This window comes from Betta splendens, chromosome 4 (genome assembly GCF_900634795.4).
Source record: "Betta splendens chromosome 4, fBetSpl5.4, whole genome shotgun sequence".
NCBI lineage: Eukaryota > Metazoa > Chordata > Actinopteri > Anabantiformes > Osphronemidae > Betta > Betta splendens.
In genome coordinates this window covers 1,521,584-1,536,688 of record NC_040884.2, presented here as the reverse complement: position 1 = coordinate 1,536,688, position 15,105 = coordinate 1,521,584, and the positions used below count along the sequence as shown (strand labels likewise).

At 53.8% G+C, this 15,105-nt stretch overlaps 1 protein-coding gene across 5 annotated transcripts; it reads right to left on the bottom strand.

Annotated features, from left to right (window-relative positions):
• Window positions 1-240: 240 nt before the first annotated feature.
• On the bottom strand, window positions 241-13,848 carry mylk4b (myosin light chain kinase family, member 4b). 5 transcript variants are annotated; one of them, XM_029148740.3, is made up of 14 exons: window positions 13,659-13,848; window positions 10,838-11,081; window positions 4,941-5,022; window positions 4,446-4,833; window positions 4,038-4,369; window positions 3,663-3,768; window positions 3,307-3,400; window positions 3,075-3,184; window positions 2,851-2,992; window positions 2,694-2,764; window positions 2,478-2,606; window positions 2,181-2,412; window positions 2,000-2,078; window positions 241-1,045 (listed from the first exon to the last, which is right to left on the bottom strand). In XM_029148740.3, the coding sequence occupies exons 1-14, from the start codon at window positions 13,709-13,711 to the stop codon at window positions 1,035-1,037; spliced, it is 2,073 nt and encodes a 690-aa protein (XP_029004573.1). In that variant the 5' UTR covers window positions 13,712-13,848; the 3' UTR covers window positions 241-1,034. The 5 variants fall into 5 exon arrangements, with proteins under 5 accessions (XP_029004573.1, XP_055364167.1, XP_029004568.1 ...); XM_055508192.1 differs by lacking the exons at window positions 10,838-11,081; window positions 13,659-13,848 and adding an exon at window positions 9,395-9,926; XM_029148735.3 differs by lacking the exons at window positions 10,838-11,081; window positions 13,659-13,848 and adding an exon at window positions 5,538-9,363.
• Between the last annotated feature and the right edge of the window lie 1,257 nt (window positions 13,849-15,105).

The following is a 15,105-nucleotide window of genomic DNA, read 5'->3' as shown; positions in this document are numbered from 1 at the left end:
CCAGTGACACCAGGCTGCTGTCAGTGTCGACTCCTCCCCGGAGCTGCGGTGGAACAGAAGCGTTTCAGTGAAGGTCTGCATGAACTGCAGCAGCACGTTTGAAGTGATGATGGTCAGAACAGCTGGCCTCAGTGGCGAGTGTGAGCGAGTCCACGCAGCAGCAGACATTAAGGGTCAATGTGTTTCAGTGTGTGTCAAAAAGAACTCAAAAAACACAGTTTAAATATTAAAGACTCCAAGTGATTTTATAGTGTGATTTATTTATTTTCTACATTTTCATTTGTCTTTTTGTTACACAAGAAAACTTGAAAAAGTAACATGAAGTCAGTAAAGAAGTATTTAAAACTAAGTCCAAACGGAGCCGACAACCGAGTGAAGAACATCCCTTCATCCTCCCAGAACCTGGGAATAAAGCACGGACTCCGGCTCCGCTCGGCGCCGGCTCTGCGCTGGCGAATCAACAGAAATCCTCGTCCGTCTCCACTCAGACAGTACATTCTGGTAGAGAAGCAGGTGATAAATGAGCACTGGGCCGTTACCATAGGCCGGTGTCTGTCGGCCGCGCCTTCATGGAAGGTGAGACGGTGCTGCAAACTGCTGAAGCAACGAGAGAGGACGAGCAGGAAACCAGAAGACGTGACGTGAACTTACAAAATAAATTAACAGGTGGTGTGAACGTCAACTACCTCCAATCACTTGAAAATAAAAGTCAATAAATATATAAAGTAAAAAACAAATCAGTTCATGTTTTGCTCAAATGAAGCTGAATCTTAAAGAGGCCAAACGGTGCAAAGCATGCAACAAACAGGCCGATGTGAGCGAGTGGCTGTTTCTGTGGGAAACAAGGAGGTCTATGAGCTGCAGGAAGTCTAGAAGCGACACGTTCCCCAGAAGCTCCAGGCGCCGACAGTCAAGGTCCTTTTCCTGCAGACCTGAAGCGTCCGGGCTGAAAATGAGCCGTCGCCAGTGGCCTCACGGACGGCGGCATTGGTCCAGTGTTGGGCTCCAGGGCCCCTGCGTCGCAGGACGGAGCCTCACGGAGAGTCTGAGGAGACAGCACAGGGGTCACGGCACAGGGGTCACGGCACAGGGGTCACAGCACAGGGGTCACGGCACAGGGGTCACAGCACAGGGGTCACAGCACAGGGGTCACAGCACAGGGTCACAGCACAGGGGTCACAGCACAGGGGTCACAGCACAGGGTCACAGCACAGGGGTCACAGCACAGGGTCACAGCACAGGGTCACAGCACAGGGGTCACGACACAGGGGTCACGGCACAGGGGTCACAGCACAGGGGTCACAGCACAGGGTCACAGCACAGGGGTCACAGCACAGGGTCACAGCACAGGGTCACAGCACAGGGGGCAGGCACCCGCCGGACCCTCACCTGACCCTCACCGACTGACTGTCACCCGTCTGACCATCATCCATCGAACCTGTCTGGCTCTCACCCGTCACCCGTCTGACTCTCACCCGTCACCGTCTGACTCTCACCCGTTTGACTCTCACCCGTCACCCGTCTGACTCTCACCCGTCACCGTCTGACTCTCACCCGTCTGACTCTCACCCGTCTGACTCTCACCCGTCACCGTCTGACTCTCACCCGTCTGACTCTCACCCGTCTGACTCTCACCCGTCTGACTCTCACCCGTCACCCGTCTGACTCTCACCCGTCACCGTCTGACTCTCACCCGTCTGACTCTCACCCGTCTGACTCTCACCCGTCACCGTCTGACTCTCACCCGTCTGACTCTCACCCGTCACCGTCTGACTCTCACCCGTCTGACTCTCACCCGTCACCGTCTGACTCTCACTCGTCTGACTCTCACCCGTCTGACTCTCACCCGTCTGACTCTCACCCGTCTGACTCTCACCCGTCACCGTCTGACTCTCACCCGTCTGACTCTCACCCGTCTGACTCTCACCCGTCACCGTCTGACTCTCACTCGTCTGACTCTCACCCGTCACCGTCTGACTCTCACTCGTCTGACTCTCACCCGTCTGACTCTCACCCATCTGACTCTCACCCGTCTGGTTCTCCAGAGATGGTGCACGTGTGGAGTGGCACTTGTTTTTCTGCAGTGACAGAATCAATGATGACCAATTAGCTAACATACGGATATTAGTGAAATTACTTTCTTTGATTGTGAAATCAGCGTCGTAGTTGTAGCGGTTCACCTTCTGGTTCAGACGGTGGTGCAGACTCCGGTCCGACAGCCACGGGTGTCTGAGCGACTCGGCCGCGCTCATCCTCCAGCTCTTGCTCTTCACCAGAAGACGCACAATAAAGTCTTTGGCCTCGTCCGAAACGTCTGCGAATTCCTCCTCCTCGAAGTTCCACTGACAGGCCAGGATGTTGTTGAGCGTCTCGTTGTCGTCGTCCCCCAGAAACGGAGACAAACCACTGAGCCTGTGCGGAGGAAGCCGGGCTCAGGCTCCGGGTCATGAACAGGACGGATACGAGCCCCTACTTACAGCATGTAGGTGATGACGCCCAGGCTCCACATGTCTGTGGGGAACGACACAAACTCGTAGTTGATGACTTCAGGGGCTAAAAACTCAGGCGTCCCGAAGTTGACCTTCAGCTTCTCCCTGGGTTTGTACCTGTCAGACACACACGAAAGCTCAGACTCAGGCAGCTGCAGCGGACTGAGGCGTTCCTAATAAAGTGACGCTGCTGGTGGGTTTTACCTCCGGGCCAGGCCAAAGTCGATGATTTTAATCTTGTTAGTAGCTCTGCTGACACACAGGATGTTCTCAGGCTGAAGACGCCACAGGAGAGAGAACAACAGGTGAACATGTGTGAGCATCTGGTTTCTGACGGCGCTTCAACAGGCTCCATCTGTACCTTGAGGTCCAGGTGCAGGATGTACATCTTATGCATGTACTGCAGCCCCTCGCAGATCTGCCGTATGAACAGCACCGTGTCCAGTTCTGTGAGGTTGTAGTTCTCGTCGATGATGCGGTCGAAGAGCTCGCCTCCCTCCACGCTGCAGCACAAACACACGGCCATGCAGGTAAAGGCAGCGCCAGCACACACACACACACACACACACACACAGCGACACTTACTACTCCATGACCAGGACGATGTCGTGGCGCGACTCGAAGGCGGCGTAGAGCTGGATGAGGTTGGCGTGGTTCAGCTGGTTCATCACCTGGATCTCGTTCCGCACCACGTCCTGGGGACACGAGCACAAAGTCAGGACTTTTACTACCAGCTGACCCGCTGACCCGCTGACCCGCTGGGCCTCGGCGCCATCGGGCATAAGTGAATCTGTGCATAAGTGTGGGGGCGCCGCACCTTCTCCTTCTGGCTCCGGGCTTTGATGATCTTGGCAGCCAGCGTCAGGCCGGACAGGTTCTCCGTGCACTTGTGGACTTGTCCAAAACGTCCTCTAGTGAAAGAGAATCAGAGGAGGAGTAAACAGCACTTACTCCAAGAGGAGGTGAACTCCAGGACAAATTGGACTCTCACATGCTAATATAAGAAACTAAACTAATACTTAAAATAGTTACGCCTCATCAGTTAGCGTTGACTGAACACATCATCCCTCAGTGATGAGGAGCCATTAAGTGTGTAATGTTAGAAATGTGCTGCATTCACTTGAGGCTCAGCCAATAAACAGGTCCTGGATGGAGCCATCAGCTGACACTCACCCTCCCAGCACCTCGTCCCTGTTGATGGTGTAGTACGTGGCGATCTGATGGGGCTTTGGAGTCACGATGCGGTGCTCGAAAGGCGCTAGAGGTGGAGGACTCACGTCTGAAACGCAGGTCAGAGGAAGCGATTAGAGGCACGACGTGAAGAAAGAAGAGGCCTCAAAGGATGGAGGCAGCTCTGCCAGCTGTGACCCGGACACCAGAACAAGCTGCTCAGACGTTCTCACAACAAACAGCGACACTGTGAACGCTGAGATTCAAAAAATGTGGCCATTGAACCAATGAGAATTAAAACACCGTGTGACTGAAGCTGTTTGAGTCCAGAGCAGCGCTCGGGCCCTGATGAACCCAAACATGCAGCTGGTGTCTCACCAATCAGGAACTCGCTGGCTGCAGGCGCCGCCTCCGCCGTTTCCTCCGCCGCCTCCGCCGTTTCCTCCGCCGCCGGCTCCGCTTCCTGTCGGCTCGCGGCCTCCGCTTCCTGTCGGCTCGCGGCCTCCGCTTCCCGTCGGATCGCGGCCTCCGCTTCCTGTCGGCTCGCGGCCTCCGCTTCCCGTCGGCTCGCGGCCTCCTCACACCTGCAGGCCTGCGCCTCGCCTCCCTCCACGTCTGCCACTTTACTTTTCTTCAGGTCGTCTTTCACCAGCTCCTCTCCGGTGACCCGCCGTTTGCTGCAGGCGGCGGCGTCTCCAGCCTCCTCAGAGCTGTGACACATCCATTAGCATGAGGAGCTGAGTGCTGCTTAGTTTGAAGGAGCGCTGACTCTGCTGTGACTCTTACCTTTCTTTGCTGACGTCCGTCTGCGTTTGCTCAGACTCTGATCCCTGTTCTCGCTCTCGTTTCCTGTCCTTCTCTTCATCCTCCACTTTCCCCACTGGTTCCGCACTAACATTTTGCTCCTCGTCCCCGTCTTCATCCGAGTCCTCAAAGATGTCCTCCTCCTCCTCCTCCTCCTCCTCCTCCTCCTCTCTGTCCTCTCTCTCGGGGGTCGGGGCTGTGCAGCCGTGAGGTCCGTTCAGGATCAGCTGCGTCGGCTCCTGTTTTCCTCCTGAGCCGCCTCCGCTCTCCCTCTGGACGTCGGCCTCGGCATTGACCTGCGTTTGCTCTGTGTTCTGCCTGTTCAGCTGTTCCACCTGCTGCAGCGATGGCTCGTTCAGGGAGGACGTGTCTGAAGTGAAGAGCAGAGTTATTAGCACGTGTACAGATGAGCTGCTGCTCTGCTAACGCTATGTTAGCACCACGCTAACACCGCGTGGCCCCTGTGTTGGCTCATACCCGACGTGTCTGGAGGCTTCTTCTTCTTCTGGCCCTTCAAACCTTTCAGGCTCAGTTTGCCTTTATCCTTCTCATCTTTAGCCTTTTCAAAGAAAAACAAAGCAAAGGTTGTGTATTAGACGCCACACGTCGCATCCAGCTGCAGTGAACGAAAGTGACACACTCAAAGGAATGTGATAAGCAGCAGCAAAGTGACTGTTGACTGTCCATTAGTGCAGAGAACAGATGCCTCATTCAGAAGAACGAGGACGAGGTCATGTGAGCTGCTGATGCACACGCAGGTTAACGGGAGGAGAGCAGCTCAGTGCATGTGAGCTGCGGTGCAGAAACACAAGGACACAGGCCGTGGGCCTAACATAACAAGCGGCTGCTGATAAGGAGGTTGGACACGAGAACGCGTCTGAATCCACTCATTCACACGTCAGAAGCAGTCGGAAAACTACTTAACATGACATGTGGACCAACAGCACAGCTAATAATAGAATCACAAGGAGCCTTATCTCAGAAAGCTGCACCGTTCACAGGCACCGTGAAGAAGCAGCAGTAAACAGAAGCAAAGCTTCAATTAGGAGTCACCCAGGACGCTTCCAACCTCACCTTCCTGCTTCCAGGCTGCTTGAAGAGCAGCTCCACCAGCCTGGAGCTCTTCACCACCTCCCCAATGAAGCTGAGCACCTGCTGGCTGCCCTGCACCAGCCCCTCCACCCCCTCCAGCCGCTCGCTGGCCCTCTGCACCGCCCCACGCAGCTCCCCGCGCGCCGCCGCCGCCCCCCGTCTGCTCTGCAGCTCCTCCTCACGCAGGGAGGCCAGCTCCTGCGACAGGCCGTCCAGCCGGGCCAGGACGCTCTGCTGCATGCTCAGCAGGTGCGCCATCTGGCAGCTCAGCGAGTCCATTCGGGCCTCAACGTGCTGCAGGGCATAGTCGTGTGGCCACGAGGAGGAGGAAGAGGCCTGGGACCTGTCGGGTCCGTTCACAGAGGGTTTCCTTCCACCGCACTTCTGAGCGTGAAGAGGCTTCGGGTCGTACACTTTGGCTAAAGAGGTGACCAGACTGGAGCTCATGGCTGACGGACCTCCTCGCGCTCGGCGCGCTCACATCCAGGCTCCACACAGACAAACGGCCTCTCCTCCTGCGCTGCACCACAGCGTTCTGTTTTAAGAACAGCGCAGCCCCTCTGCAGACGTCAGAGGCTGAGTGACCAGTGATCACTCCTCATCCCCCCTCATCCCCTCCAGTGAGCTGGAGGGGATGAGGGGGCAGACAGGAGCGCAGTGTGCCAGTCAGAATCCAGCACCGGAATACGAGGCCATCGATGTGAGACAACACAAGCCTCACCATCATCGTCCTGAGTGAATATGGGAGGTTTTCATACAGAAAGCCATCAGCTGCAGGAGAACGAATGAGCAACAGGAGCAAGTGGAAGCAGAGTATAAAGTACTGTTAAACAATAGAGCACTGCAAGAAAAATCAATCAATGCAACCTTTAAAACAAATACACCAACCTGCAGAGACCGGGGTGGTGTTGTCTGACTGCCTGTGTGTTAGACCTTCAGCCTCCCTGCAAAGCTGGGACGCTCTGTGGTTCCATGTCCCAGTGCTGGAGCTGCTCCTCTGCACGAGTGACTCGAACTAAATCGCTCCTCTTTGGACCTGGGCTTGAGGGTTTAACGGTCCCCAATGAGACTGAACCTTCACCAGATACCGATACTGAGTGGAGGAAGACCCAGACGGAGCATAGCCCTGGTTCCATGGACTGAACATCGTGCAGCGAGCTTTAGCCTGAGCTGCTAACAGTCGCTGGACAGACAGTGAAAGGGAGACATCAGCCTCCTCCATGGAGCCGCTGGTCATGAGCCTAGAGCTGGGTGTGAAACAGGAAGACGCCCAAACCTGACTGTCTATTTATTCCACCAGCTGAATCGGCTCCTCACAATAGGACCGATTAGTGGCTCCTACACATTGTGGGCCTCCTGACAAGCGCTCAGTGACTGGACATAGGAGCTGTCTGATCTCTGACATGCTGTTTAATCGCAGGGTTTCCCTCCCTGTGGCATCTGTGCCACAGGAGGACGGAGCGATGCCATCGTGGTGACTCAGCCCAGGCTTAGTGTAAATACCTGCCTTCAACAGGCCCCTGGCTCCTTCTACACTCCACCACTGGGTTCACTTCAGAGCCGTCAGCGCTCTGGTGTTTTATTTTTTATCTCATTTCTTCCTCTGCTTTATTTGAGAATGGATGAAGCACATGTACGTCGTGTTCTGCTTGTGTGATAGTTGCACTGAAGCGATGTTTCCATATTCTATTGTGCAAAACGCAGCCTAACTGATGGAGCGAGTGGAAAGAAGCTTCACATTCTCCACCTGCTGCTCCTCTGGGACCTGAGTGTGTCGCCGCTGGCTGGTGACAGTCTGTGCTCTCAAAGTTCAGCTGCTGCGATAATGTCCACATTACGACTGGAGGCAGACACGAAGACACGCCTTTAATGGAGCAAAGCGCGCGTGCGTCTGGAAGTCGGTTACGTAAGACGCACACACCGTTTACTGCTTGCTGTCACTTACATAAGAACTGGGCACCAGCGCTTGAAAGACGAGTCGGGGTGACTGTGACCTCTGACCCCTGGAGACACCTCTGCAGAAAACTGGCAGAGCTTAGTTAAAATGAAAACACGTGAGTCTCCGCCTTTCACTCAGAGCACAGTGGGTCTTTATTCTGAGTTTGTTAAACTAACAAATGTTCTGAGATGTTTAATTAAAAGCAAACGAGCTTAATAATTAGCAACATAGAAGAAGCTTCACTGCAGCATATTTTCCTTACTCATAATATTTGCTTTACTTTGATACTTCAGGCGCTGGTACAAGCTTTAATCCTTACGAAAGTGAGAGAATGTTTAGCGCCTCCACCAGGTGGCAGACGTGAGCCTGCAACCAATGCAGTACCAGTACTTGTCAGTAATGAGGTGAAGGGTCCACTCTGCTTACGTTGGGACACACACACGTAACCGTGTTGGAAGGATGGAATCACGGCCACAGATCAGAAACACAGCCTGTCACCAGCTGCGGCTTCACCTCAGCTTTGTGTCATTATGTCGGCATCACGAGCCAGAAACGATCACACAACGAAAACCTGCGGTTCCCAACACAAACTAAGAGAATGTGGAGGTATGAGTGACGAGCTGCACCAACGCACACCCCATCGGCTGAGCGTTAATGAGTTATGCAAACGTCTGAAAGACGACACCAGGCGAGATGCCACAGGGGTCCAGGCCCGACAGCACATTCCCCTGGAGGGGTCGGACCCGGCCCCGGAACCGGACCCACGGTCTCTGATCAGCAGGCAACCAGGGTGGAGGCTCCAGAACTGACTGAGGCTGTTTTCTGTAGGACCCGACACAGGCCAAGAAATGACCAAAGCGCCATGAGGTTACCATGGCAACCATGTCCCACGCAGGCAGGCATGCTGCCTGTGATGGAGTGGTGACACACACATTAAAGCTGCACTAAGGTTACAGACAGTGTTTGTGCAGCCTGCTGCAGGGAGGTCCTGACAGGAAGCTAAAGTTAGGCTGCTCGTGTGCCTGAACACGAGCTCGGCCTGCTCCTTTTATAGGTGCTGCACAGGACGGGTCGCGGTCAAACCCCCAGCTTCAACCCAGGCCAGCTCAGCTACAGGTGCAGCTCCCAGCCAGACGCCGGTTCTCCGGCTCCGCGTGCGTTCGCTGCTAATGTAGTCGGAGCTGTGTGAGCGATCTGAGGCAGCTGAAGCTGCTGTGATGATGAGATGGCAGTAACATAGTTGGTAGATGGAACTCCAGTTTGGAGACCAGTTTAACTTTAGGTAAAACATTTGCTTTGCAGACTTTTTGTTTCTGTGATTATAAATAACTTTCATGTAAATTGGCACAATTTAAAGGTTTGGGCAGAAATTCTATTGATGCCAGCGACAAACACAGTTGTGACCACGTTTCACTGCTGAGCAGACAAAGCTGGGATTCTAACTACAGACCAGCGTGTGAGAAGAGCGCGAGCGTTGGATTCACCAGAAGCCTCTTCTGTCAGACAAACTCACCAACGTCTGAGGAGGTTTGATCGTGTCTGACTCCTCTTTTATCAAGAAGACGTTGGACACGCATCTTAAGATTTGTGCACTATTATCCATCTGTTGCTCAGTAAACTCTGCACTTTGGCTGCAGAAAACAGTGCAGATACAAACTGAGCTGCGTGTTCATCGTGTTTCATGAACCTTCTGATACCAGACGGACCTAAAACTCCACATCTTCGCCCACAGTAAACAGATGAGGGCTTTGGTTAAGTGTCACGCTGGCCTCCGTTCAGCATTAGAGCCGGCGATAATGTGACAACAGCTATTGCCTCATGCAGGCGCTTTGCAGCTTCCTCTGCATGTGTTCTCTCTCATTATTGTGGTGCAGGTGCGTGGAGCAAAGCGCTGCTCTACCTGTGAGTCGGACCTCGTCGTCTTTCTCTTCTTGCCAGAGAATAATGTCCACAGTCGCTGCCAGAGCAGCGTGGCCACCAGACACACGCTGCCCAGTATCCAGACGTCTTTATCCCCCAGGAGGTTCTCCATGGTGGAAGCCTGCAGTCGCACGCAATGGGCCGGGTCACGGTGCGGTGCCCACAACCATCAGGCAGGAAGCGCTCAGTGCCGTCCACTCATTCTGCTTCTGCTCCACGGAGCGTAAAAGGAGAACATGCCGTCTCCGAGACGAGAGCAGGACAGGTGGTGTTGGGTTCCTGTCGCTCCCGTACGCAGAATCAGGCGCTGCTGAAGCCGTGGTGTCCTTTAACTTCAGACACAGCACTTCAGGCACGCACGCCAACTCCGTAACTCTGTCACCTCGCAAACAGGCGCACGTGCGTCACTGCAGATGTAACGAGGAGCACGAGCAGCTCCTCCCCTGCTGTGCTGCACAGACGGGAGCCCGGACGCACTTAGTTACCTTCCATTCACACATTAAATATGCTTTAGCTCCATTGGTGCACATTGCTTATTATAATTGTAATGTATGTAAGTAAAACAAGCACCCCTGTAGCGTCACTTACTCACATTCTGAGCGTATATTATAGTGAGTTGTCCACAGATGTTTTAGACTCCAAACTAGACTGACTTAACAAGCAGCAACAGCTGAGGGGTCAGAGGTCACGGGGAGCGACTGCACAGCAGCAGCCCTGAGAGTTGGTCGGGGTGGATGACAGGGCGTGTAATGAAGCTGGAGGACGGCACATGGATGATGGAGGACGGAGCAGAGAATAGAAGGAGACACTGTGGTGGAGCTAAGGTGCAGCTCAAGTGAAACCAGAGAGCTGAGCTGCAGCTATGTTTCCTTGAGCGCCACCTGCTGGTCGCTGCGGGAGTCAGCGTCTGGGATGCTTGAACTGGCTTTGCTCTAGCTGCAGGTTAGACTACACATAATTACATTAGCCTCTGTTGTTCTTGGGTTTTAACGGATATTTGAACCGATTGACTGACTTTAAAGTAACTGATATTTATTTGTTTAACGAAGACAGAAAGGTTGACTTATTCTCTTTACTACAGGCTGTTATGACTTTGCATATTTAATTCAGAAAGTGGTTAAATCAAAGGTTATATAAGATCTGTGTTCTACGCTGAGCTGAATATTATCTGTAAATACCAGGTTTTAACCAGTCTCTGCTCGACGCTGCCATCTAGTGTCTGTGTGTGTGTGTGTTCGCAGCTCGTGTGTTGGAGCTTGTTGTTCTGAGGCCACAACAGTGTTGGCTACGAGTTATTTCCATCCGTCCCCTCCACATACATGGCCTCTCGTGCGTCACTCACGCCTCACCCCCACCGCTCCCATTAAGGCCTCCATTCAAGCCAAGGAGCCAGAGTTGGCTGGAAGTAGGAGCGGCGTGTTACCTGCTGCTTCCCGCGCTCCAGCTCCACATGCTTGAGCTCCCAGAAGCAGCGCATGGTCTCCACCTTCTCCAGGTGGCGGTAGAAGGCCAGGCGGCCCAGGCGCAGGCTGTTGCTGCGGTTGCGGATCTCTTTCAGTCCCTCCATCTTCTCCACGATGGGGGACATGGGGATCGGCGGCGGCACCGCCGACGCTGGCAGTTTTCCATTGTTCTTGACAGGAACAGAATCACTTTTCTTGTCTGATCTGAAATGAAAACAGGCGATGAACATCCTTCAACACAGCACATCAGATTTGAAATGGCTTTGGTTTTACAGCAACATTATGGAAAAGTGAATGAGGCCGAAGGAAAAACATCACCACAGTCACATGACTCCTTAGTGCCTAACATGGTGCTGCTCTGATGTAAAGTGGTGACATCGCAGCGGCCTCCGTGAGCTTTGTACAGCTCTTTGCTCAACAGCAGCATCTCAGATTGGAACGAGATGACGGATGATGTGAGGAGAAATCCGCCCTGACGCCGGCTGTTGTACCTGCTGAGCCTCTGGGGGAATCAGGGAAGCTCAGTGGGGGGTATTTTTAGCTCCACAGTGTACATGTCCTGCCTTTGCTGGACAATTATCGAGGTCAGAGCGACGGTGCAGAAGCACAGCACACTGCATGTAGCAGCCAGGCCTGGTCTTCAGCATCAGGGGTTTTCTCAGGGTAGGATTTCAGCCAAGCCCGAGCCAGGACGCACCTGTCACTGCTCCTTATGCTGGACCACATGTGCTGATTTATTTACAGTTGGCACCACTTCAAAGTAAAGCCTTGTATTTATTTATTTTGCCCTGAACCTGCCCTAAAATATACTGTTTACAGTGTTGAATGTGAAATGACACGACATAGAAATAATAATACATTTCAAAGGAAACCAGAAAACAATTTGGTAGAATTCATGAATGTGGGTTAGATTTTTGAAGGAAACGTTAGACTGAACTGATCTGATGAAACGTCTGTTCTTTATGTGTTCATTAGCTTTTATCTTATGCTGCAAATAAATTCCACAAAACTCCAACTGAAGGTTTGGGACCTTTAAAGCCTCAGTAACTGAACATCTACCAACTGAGCTCACCGTGAGACACAGCAGGTGTCTGACCTGAGCAACCTTTCCGCTCCTTTTGCTGGTGGATGTGCCATGAGTGTCAGGCCTTCACTTTAAAGGGCTTTATTTTGGGTGCGGGGGTCAAAGGTCACGCTATGACCAGAAAGGAACGCCTCCATCGGTCAAATAAAACCGTTAGGAGCTGTTTCCAGGCAGACGGACACTGAAGCTGAGCGGACCTGAGCCTTCCATTGTGGCCGCGTTGACTCACAGCAGTTGTTGCTTTAGTCACTCGTTGCATAAGGGCTTTGTGAACGGTATGTGTGTGAGTTTAATGTGAGCATTCATGCTAGAAGAGCGCGTGTGTCACTCAGAGCTATGCTGTAAGCCCACGCTATAAACCAGCAGGTCCTCTCCATCCTAATCCCTCCATGTAACTGATAGGAAGAAACGCATAGCTCATGAATCATGACGATGAGGACGGTGTGAGACCATGAGGAAGGAACTGGAACGAGGAGAAGCGTCACAGGATCCACCCTTCACCGGGTTCAAACATCCCAGCATCCATTTGTTTTAAAGCCACACAACAGCTGTGCTGACTGTACGCACACAGTCAACATCTGTCTGGCTCAGGGACAAAGACAAAAACACCGATCAACGCCTGAGGAGGCGCGCCGGGTTTGGGTTCAGCCTGAGGACTGCACATTAAAAACACCTGTTGGTCCCGACGGTGGCGTAGGCAGAGTCCAAACGGACCCGGACGCAGCGCCCACGAACCGACAGCTGTGGATCCGGTCACACTCGGAAACAGACTCGGGCCTGAGGAGGCTTCAAGCATCCGGGCCGAGCCGGGCCGAGCCGAGCCGAGCCGAGTCGGGCCGAGCCGGGCCGAGCCGAGCCGAGCCGAGCCGAGCCGGGCCGAGCCGAGTCGGGCCGAGCCGGGCCTCGCCTCGCTGGGACGGCCCGTGCCTCAGGGGCCCCTCCTGGGTTTGCGGTGACATGGAAACAGCATCAAAGCCCATAAACCACGGGAATGTGGGCGCGTGCGTCGTAGCGTGCAGATGAGAATAACACGCATGATCCTCCAGCTGCATTTGTCTCCTGTCTCAGCTCAGGCGAAGAAAATAAAAATAAACAAAAAGCCGAGTTCCGCGTGCGGCTTCCAGCCGCCAGACGTCCGCCGCCGCATCGGCTCCGTTCGGCTCCGTTCTTCTGCTGCTGAACTGGACACGGCCTTCTTTGCAGCCGGGCAGCTGCTTCCGTGCGTGAGCGGCGCATCGTCGCCTTTGCTCTGGGGTGTGGAAATAGCTGGACCTGATGACGATGGGGCCAATTGGTGCTGATTTATTGAGCCCACATGCGGTACTGCATTTTGCTCGTCCAGTCGTTCACCCTGACAACAGCTCGGCAGAACCGTGGAACCTCCCAACTCTTTCCATTTTGAAGGAACAAAGCGGGGGCTCTTTAATCCTCGAGCGACGGCTCGTGCGTCGGACCTTCAACCTTCACACGCACCCGCCGTGTCTTTTTGTTGAGTAGAGTTTTGCCTTTAATAAAGTGACCATAACAACGCAGCGCGTCTGGGAGTAAATGTGTCTAAATAAATCAGCGGCCGCAGTAACTTGACAAGTGGCACCGAGGCGCCACAATGTAAAACACGCTCCCTCCGTAGAGGTGTGAGATTCTTCAGCATTTTAGGGAAAACTCCAACAAGTGGAAGCGGTGCGTGCGGGACTCACCCCTGGTATTTGGGGATGCTGGCGATGACCAGGACCTTCTCCTTCCCTCCCATGTCCGTGGCGGAAGTCTCGCTAACGTCGTCCTCTCCGCGGTTCGGATGCGCTCTGCTGCTGCTCCGGCGGCTCGTCGCGCTCTGGCACCGGATCCACGGCCGTCGGGGGATAAGCACCAGCGGGGGGCGGGTGGAGGCGAGGCGGGGGGGGGGGGGGGGGGTCCGCAAACAGGGACACGGGGGAGGAAGTGTTCCAGAGAATGTGGCTTGTTACAGAGGAACGAGTGGAATGTGAGGCCGTGGGTCTGAGCAGTGCAGGGTGATGGACTGAGCAGGAGGAGTCCGCCGGTGCATTCTGGGTAATGAACCACATCGCAACTCTCTCATCAGTCACTGCTGTTCTCTGAGTCCCGCCTCGTGCGCCTGTCGCTCGGCATTCTGGGCCGGTGCTAATTGGAGGCCCCCGCAGGGTTCACCCGCGCTCTGCGTGAGTCCGTCCGCGTGGCCTTCGGGCCAAGTGTTTGTGTCCCACTCATGCTATATTTAACTCACGCTCGATTAGATTATCTGGGGACAATAGTGGTGTTCACCACAGGAAGAAGGGCAGCGGCTCTGAGCTGGTGGACGTGAGAAGAGCAGGAACCGATCGGAGCTGCTGCTTCATCGAATCGAAAAAGGAAAGATAAAGAGCCAAAAGACTGTTTCCACCACCGCTGGTTCAGAACCACTACACACCTGTTGATTCGTGTAAAAGCAGCTCCAGAGGCCGATCACCGCTCTGAGTGTAAATACGTGACCTGCAGAACAGAACAGACCCAGAGTCTGATCAGCTGTGACCCGTCTTACTCTTACCTGGAACCTGAATCCATGATCCCTGAGAGGTCACAGCTGCGGCGGCACCAGAGCTTGACCGGAACCAGCGGCGATCGCGGTCACAACACTGAACACTGAACCGTGAGCTCACGTCTGCGTCAGACAGAGCCTCCTGTAAAGGGGGAGTGAGACTGTGACCCACAACAGACAGTAAAACGCAGGCGTCAGCGCTCTGAGCAGCACCTCCACTAAAAGCATCACAGACGTCGCACACAAAACGCCCTCAACCGGGTTTTGGAGCCACAGCTTTCTACTTTAACAGAGATGCCTTAAAGCAGCCGGGACGAGGCCCTCCGTCTCCGTGTTGGGTCGCAGGGGTCAGAGGTCACCGGACCCAGTCCCAGCTGCTGGCTTCACCCTGGACGGTCACCGCTCCGTCACAGTCCACAGCAGCTCTGACACTGATTCTACTTTTACAGGTTATGATTTCTCAGAGTGAATTGTTCAGTTAAAGGAATTCACTGACTTTAAATGGGGGATGGCCCAAACGATGGCAGGTAATATTTAAGAATCAATAGACAATCAGATTCCTGTATAATTTCTATGCAGAAAAATTATGATTTATTCCTCTGCAAAAGTCC